The 6,731-nt window shown below is 58.5% G+C and overlaps 1 protein-coding gene across 1 annotated transcript in view; it reads right to left on the bottom strand.

The window, feature by feature from the left end:
• Positions 1 to 4,066: 4,066 nt before the first annotated feature.
• Positions 4,067 to 6,731, bottom strand: part of MRC2 (mannose receptor C-type 2) — a 65,692-nt gene continuing 63,027 nt past the window's right edge. Inside the window, exons 28-30 of the mRNA XM_081109963.1 lie at positions 6,407 to 6,586; positions 5,608 to 5,634; positions 4,067 to 5,484 (exon numbers count right to left, since the gene is read on the bottom strand). Coding sequence (XP_080966089.1) covers positions 5,258 to 5,484; positions 5,608 to 5,634; positions 6,407 to 6,586 — 434 coding nt within the window. The 3' untranslated portion in view covers positions 4,067 to 5,257. The remainder of the gene's footprint in view (positions 5,485 to 5,607; positions 5,635 to 6,406; positions 6,587 to 6,731) is intronic.

Genomic DNA, 6,731 nt, shown 5'->3' with positions numbered 1-6,731 from the left:
GCCCCCCGCTTTTTGAAAGATCATTTTCCGCCACTCCACTCTCATGAAAAAGCTACATTAGTACCTGTGTTCGATAACCGAAGAAAATCTGAAGTTTTTTCACTTTTAGGAAAAAAGCGGAAATAGTGTTCCGTGTGTGTTCTGCAATGAGCCCTTCCAGAAGCAGTGAGCATGGCCCCACCTAGCGCCTTCCCTCGGAACTGCACCCAGCATCTCAGCAGCAAGCTGCCGGAGCAGGGACTGTGTCTGAGAAGCTGTGCTTCATCTTGATTTATTTTGTGCATCTGTTATCAAGTGCCCAAGGGATCAGAAAAGCCGAAGAGAGCTCATAAGGATGTCACCCTTAGTATAAAATTGGACATAATTGAGCATTTGGATCATGGTGGTGAGCGAAATAAAGACGGTGTGCAGGCTAAATTTTAGGTCTGGGAAGGCTCATCTTCGCTTTCTGCCATTTCAGCTGACAAGGGGGTTGGTAGGAAGGCGCTGCTTCCAGTTTTCTGGGGAAGCCGGAGACGGCCTTGGAGGGGAAGCCACAGGACAAAAGGAAAGAGATCATTCTTGGCCCTTCAACTCCAAAGAGGCTTCTGAAACCGTCAGCAGAGATGACAGGTTGAGACTGGCTGCAAGATCGCAAGGGGGGCTCCCCAGGACCCGCTGCCCACCCCCAACACTCTCCACAGTGCAGGGAGGGTGGAGGGGCGGTGGCAGGGCAAGTTCGTCTCTCTGTGCCTCTGTTTCCTCACCTGTAAAAAGGGTCACAGCACCTACCTCGGGGGGTGTTGAGAAGATGAAGTGAGTTCATTCATGGTAAGCAGTCAGAACAGGGCAGCAGTGGTAACCACCCAATACGCATTTGGATGATTATCATTATCGTGGAGGAATGGCGTGTCTGAGGCGGCCCCAGGGCGAGGAAAGACACAATCCAAAGTTTCCCAAGCCCCAGAGAGGGACAGAAGGGCCTCTCTGCATTAGCCAGCAGGGACATACAGCGACGACCGCTGCCACTCCGTAACAACTCAGAACTCAGGAGGAGGCATGCCAAGAGGACGAGATAACCTTCATCACCCAGAATTCCCTTTAAGGGCTAAAACTGAAGTCCTGCCATGGCCCGATATCGGAAAACAGTCCATTTATTTGCACCAGCACCAAATCCGCTTCAAGTCCTTTCCTTTCTCCAGGGCCGGCACCCCGCCTGCTTTTCCGGGCAAGGAGGGACTGAAATCTACAGCTCAAGACTGAAGTCAGCCTTTTCCTGGGGTTCCTGGCAGCCCAGGCCCCTAAGATAAAGAACATCTGGCCAGGCCTGAACATCTGGGCACTTGGACATTATGCCGGTCCCCTGGCCGCCTCTCCTTATTTATCACAACTCCCTTCTTTTTTCCTCCCTCTTCCTGCCTTCTTTCCTGGGGTCCTCCCTGAAGATAAAATCTTTACTTTGTCCCTGCAACAGGCTCAGCCCTAGTGCTCAAGGCAGCTTGGCAGGGCTCGGGCAGCTCCGTTCCAGGAGAGCCATGTGGTATGGCTGGCCGGCTCCTCACCACTGCGGCCTCACAGCGCTGCCCACTGGGCCAGGCCAGCTCTGCCAGGACACCTGGAAGGAGGCATCTCTGCCCTGACAAGAAGAGGCTGTTAAAGGCCTGACACCGTGCTCCCATTCATTCATGGATTCCATGAGCCGTCACTGAGCGTCCAGGTGGCCAGAGCTGGGCCGGTTCAGTCCTGCCAGGCAAGGTTGGGCTCAGTGCCCGGCACACAGTGCCCTTTGCCCGGGGCCCACGGGGATGGGACTCAGGGCATCCCGCTCCCAGCAGAGAGGGCACGTGGATGGGTTGTTTAGAGCTCAGTGAATTGGAATGAGCAGACAGAAAGGACGCTCTGCCACGTGCTCTACTAGGACCGGGCGAGCGGCCGGGCCCAGAGCCTTTCCCCTGCCCGCACTGCCCTCTGGCAGCGGGGAGATGCCAGCCAGGAGGCTTAGAACAAGGTCTGCGGGGGCCCGAGGCCCATGAAACGTCTGAAATGCTTGTGGGTCGGGGCAGGGCTCTGGCAAGGACTTCAGCCCCCAGCAAAGGAGAGAGGAGTGAGGACAGGTATTTCTGGGGGGATTTAAACCTCCAGACACTCGCCCTGGCTGGTGTGGCTCAGTTGGCTGGAGTGCCGTCTTGTACACCCAAAGGTGTCCCTCCCTCCCTCCCTCCCTCCCTCTAAGATCGATAAAATATAAAAATAAAAATAAACCTCTGGTCACTCAACCAACCACTGCCTGCTGGCAGCATGGGGCACCTGGGCTCTCACTTCCTCAGCTGCCCCTGCCACCCCAGGAGCCGCGGTCACTCCTCAGCCTTTCTCTCCCAGGGCAAGGGCTGCTGCCTAGGGGTGACTCCCCGCAGCTGGGCTGTGGCCCACAACCCACAGGGCACTGAACCCACAAAGGAAGCTGTTCCTGAGTTTGGAGAGTGAATCACTTCAGGGTGAAGGGGACCCATCATTATGTGTGTCTCCCCCCCCCCCCCCCCGCCCGGGGACTGGGGCTCCCTCCTGTTCCCAAGTCCTGTTGCCACTGCTGGGCTGTGCGGGAGCCTGGAGGAGGGCCTCGGGCTTGACCTCAGCCTCCGGCTCAGGAAAGCAGCTCCCAGGCCCTGCCGGGGCTCCGGCTCAGGAAGTGGAGCCCAGCCCGGAAGAGGACAGGATGAGCCTTCGCAACATGTACCTCTTTATGTCATTTAGGCTTTGGACCATGTGACCCTATTACCTATTCAGAGCAGGAGAAACTTGTTTTAAAAAATCACAACAAACACACACACACTGCTGTAGTCACGAGCCAAATCACCTTCTTCGAAGGTCAATCAGATCAGACATTCCCACCGACTGTCCACTCTACTTAAACCAACACCCACACGCTCTACCGCTGGGCAACTGGGTCTCACCAACCTCCTGGCCCGCCCCCGCCCCACTCCTCTTCCTCAAGCTCCAGCCAGCCTGGCCGCCCTGCTGGTCCCCTGAAGCACCAAGGACTCCCGCCACAGGGCCACGGGCACTTGCAGATCCTAGTGCCTGGACCGGGCCTGCAGGACTGCACGGCTCACTCCCTCACCTCCCTCTGGCAGAACCCGCCCCAACCGGTGTCCACACTAGCACGCCCTCCCGTGCCCGTGAGCCCTCCGCACAGCACCTGGCTGACCTGGCACAGCGGACTGTCCTTTGTGGGCAGGGCTGTCCCTTTGTTCCCTGCTGCATCTCCGGCTCAGGTATCCTCCGAGTGAGTGAAGGTGGGGGTAGAGGGCGGCCCCGCGTCTGGGTGGCTTCAGAGCCCAGGCTCCCAAGGACAAGTGTGCGCTTCCCCGAAGCTCAGAGGCCGCCCTGGGAGGCGGATGGTGTGGAGCCCCCGCCTAGGGCTGGCCCGGGCACCTCAAATGCTCCCCCGGGAGCCACAGCCCAGAAACATCAGGAACAGCTGACACGTGAGGGCACTTATGCACGAGCTCGGGCTCCAGGCACAGATGGCCTCACTTAATCTCCCAATACCCTTACCACAGCGGTTCTCAGCCTTGGCTGCACATTAGAATCACCTGGGAATCTTTTTAAAATCCTGATTTCTGGGCCTCACCCTCCGGAAATTCCGTTTCTTTGTTACTAATGTTGTGGCCTCACCCCATCACAAAGAAACAGACTTTCCGGAGGATGAGGCCCAGAAATCAGGATTTTAAAAAGATTCCCAGGTGATTCTAATGTGCAGCCAAGGTTGACAACCACTGACTTAACACAACCCTAGGAGGTGAGTCCTGTTCTCCCATTTACACCTGTTGAAAGTTAAGTTGCCCGGGCGCGCGCTCTCTCTCTCTCTCTCTCTCTCTCTCTCTCTCTCTCTCTCTCTCTCTCTCTCACACACACACACACACACACACACATACACACACATGCACACCTCACACCTCCCCAGGAACAAGAGAGAAGGGGGAGCAGGCCCCGAAAGGCAAGGTCCGGGAAGAAGAGACCAGAGTGAGGGTGTCCCGGTGGGGCCCAGAGGTAGATGCAGAAATAACGAACGATGCCAGCTCAGGAATGCCGTTTATCTCGTAAGCGATATGAGGAACAAGGCCCACGACAGGACGAGGCCGGAACCCCTCTCTCAAGCCTCTTACAGGTGTTTTATTTGTGTGCTTTTCTTTTTTCCTTTTTCTTTTTTGACAATAAAGGCACATTGAAAAACTACAAAAAAAGGACCGTGTTTTTGAGTCCATGTTCACATTGTCCCGCACTGTGGCACCGGGACCGGCCGCACACTCCGCTGGGGGCTGGGGCTCGGCCTCTCGGAAAGGCACTGAGTGGGCTCCCGGCAGGGGCCACTCCAGGAGCAAGGGTGCTGTTCCTCTGGGCCCCACAAGAGGGCGCCCCTGGAGCCGTCCCAGGCTCCGCCAACCCCTCCTCTCTCTCCAAACCAGAGCCAGGAGCTGGAAACATTAGAGGAACTTACTTTGGTCCCCACAGGGGACTCTTCAGGGACTTTTTAGAGCCCTCTCCCAACCCGCAGGAGACACCCCAGCCTAGCCCAGTCGCCCCAGGAGGTGGAGCGTCTCTCCCTGGTCCTGTCTCCAGTCCAGCTGACACCACAGCGGAGCCCTGGTCCTCAGGCCAGACCCAGGCCACCCCTGCCACACCCCAAGGCCACCCCAGCAGGCACAGGAGTGATGGATGCTCGGACCCCTCAAACTGACCCCCACTCAGAGCAAGAAGACTCCCCAAACCCCAGGACCCTGGCTCAGAAGGAAGGGACAGGTGAGAAGCAGGGAGAGGGACCGGGGCAAGGGGCTCAGAGCTGAGGCTGCCAGGTGGGAAGGAGAGAAGCGACAGAGGCTGGCTGAGGGCTCACTGGAGGCTCCCCAGGCTCTGCAATGCGAGGGTTCTGGGGCTTGGTCAGCAGGCCCAGCGGTGGGGGAGGGGGAGGGGGAGGGGGAGGCGGAGGGCTGGGGATAAAGAGGCTTCCATTCTGCCTCTGGTTACCATGGAGGCACAAGCCCAGGTGACAAGACCTTAGATCTTAGGACCCCAAAAAGGGAGACACCATGTGCACTCAGCCAGGGCTCAGCCCAGCCCTCATGGGAGGGAGGGACCCCACCAGCCCAGGCTCTGCCCTACCCCAGCCCCCAACAGCAGCTCCCAAGGACATCCCTCCATAGGCCATCTGCACTGGTAGCTGGTGGGGGGCCCAGCGGACCCAGCTCCTCCTGCCCGGGGCCTGCCCACTCCCTTGGCTCTACTCCTGCTGCTCGTTCATTTCCATGTCAGACACCAGAATGTTCTTCTCCGTGGCCTCGCCGGGGCCGGAGGCGCTGCTGCGGCTGTAGCGTGCACCCTCGAAGGCCCCTCGCTCCACACTCTGTCGCCTCCGGTAGAGGATCAGGGCCGCCGTCACCAGGGCCAGGAGCAGCAGCACTGCCATCAGCACCACCACCAGTGTCGCCGGGTTCTCTGGGAGCGCTGCTGTGGCAACACGGACAACGCCTCGGTCAAGACGCACCGCCACTGTGGGCAGCCCTGCCCCACCGCCGGCCGCCCAGATCGGGGGCGGCGGGGAGAAGAGTCTCAGCTCTGCCTTCCACTCACCTGATGGGGCGAAGCTGCTCTCGTGGGCTGCAGGGAAGGGGGGGGACAGTTAGTAGAAGTAGTAATAGTCCGAAGAAGAAGAAACAAACACAGATAGAGCCCGCTGAGTGCTGGCACTTTATTAGCTCATTTAATCTTGTAGGTTCTGTTACCACTCCCATCCTATATAATGAAAGCTAATATGCTAAGTGTCGGGTCATCCGGTTGGCTGTTCAACCAATCAAAGCATAATATGCGAATGATATGCTAAGGCCACTCAACCACTCACTATGACATGCACTGACCACAGAGGGCAGACAGTCGACCAGTTGACCAGTCGCCATGATGTGCCCTGACCACCAGGGGGCAGACAGTCGGACATCCCCTGAGGGCTCCTGGACTGCCGGACTGCAACAGGGCACAGGCAAAGCTGAGGGACCCTCCCCGCCCCCACAGTGCACAAATTTCGTGCACCGGGCCTCTGGTTTTACATAAGAGGAAACTGAGGCCACAGAGTTTAAGTAACTGGCCCAAGGTCTCAGAGTCAGTAAGTGGTCTGCCCGGGGCTTGAACCCTGTCCATGCCCTTAACCACTACAAAATGAAGGGTTTGCTGTCTAGCTTAGCAACTTGGGGAAGAGCCAGTCCTTCCTACAGACCAATTTACCCCGGGGAGGGTTCCCGCGGCCCCAGGCCTGTCTGTCCATGCCTTCCCCTGCTCTGTGTTTCCTGCAGAAAGAGAAGTGGCCCCTGGCCCCACCCCTGCCAGCTTTTCGAGGGGGTGGGAGGAGGCTGAGCTGCGTGCCTGGCAGGGCGCTCACCTCTTGGGAGCTTGCAGACAACGCCCATGGTGATGTTGGTGCAGGCGCCAGGCCGCCACTGCCCGCTGCTGCTCTGGATCCAGTAGCAGCTGTTGTGGCTCAGCATGCTGGGGCCCAGGCCAGGGGGCCCCCAGTTGGAGTAGTTCACAACCGTGTTGTCCTGCCAGACCAGGGTGCCTCCTGTGGGGGAGAAGGCACTGAGGGGGTGCGGGGAGGACAGACAAGGCAGAGCAGGAGCAGGTGGAAGAGAGCAAGCCTGTTCGAGTACCCATTCTCCCTCCCACAAGTCCTCACCCGCCCCCCCACGCCCTCGTGTAGGGCACCT

The sequence above is a fragment of the Myotis nattereri genome (genome assembly GCF_964212035.1).
Source record: "Myotis nattereri genome assembly, chromosome: 16".
NCBI lineage: Eukaryota > Metazoa > Chordata > Mammalia > Chiroptera > Vespertilionidae > Myotis > Myotis nattereri.
The sequence above is the reverse complement of the archived record's forward strand: the minus strand, read 5'-3'. Positions and strand labels throughout refer to the sequence as shown.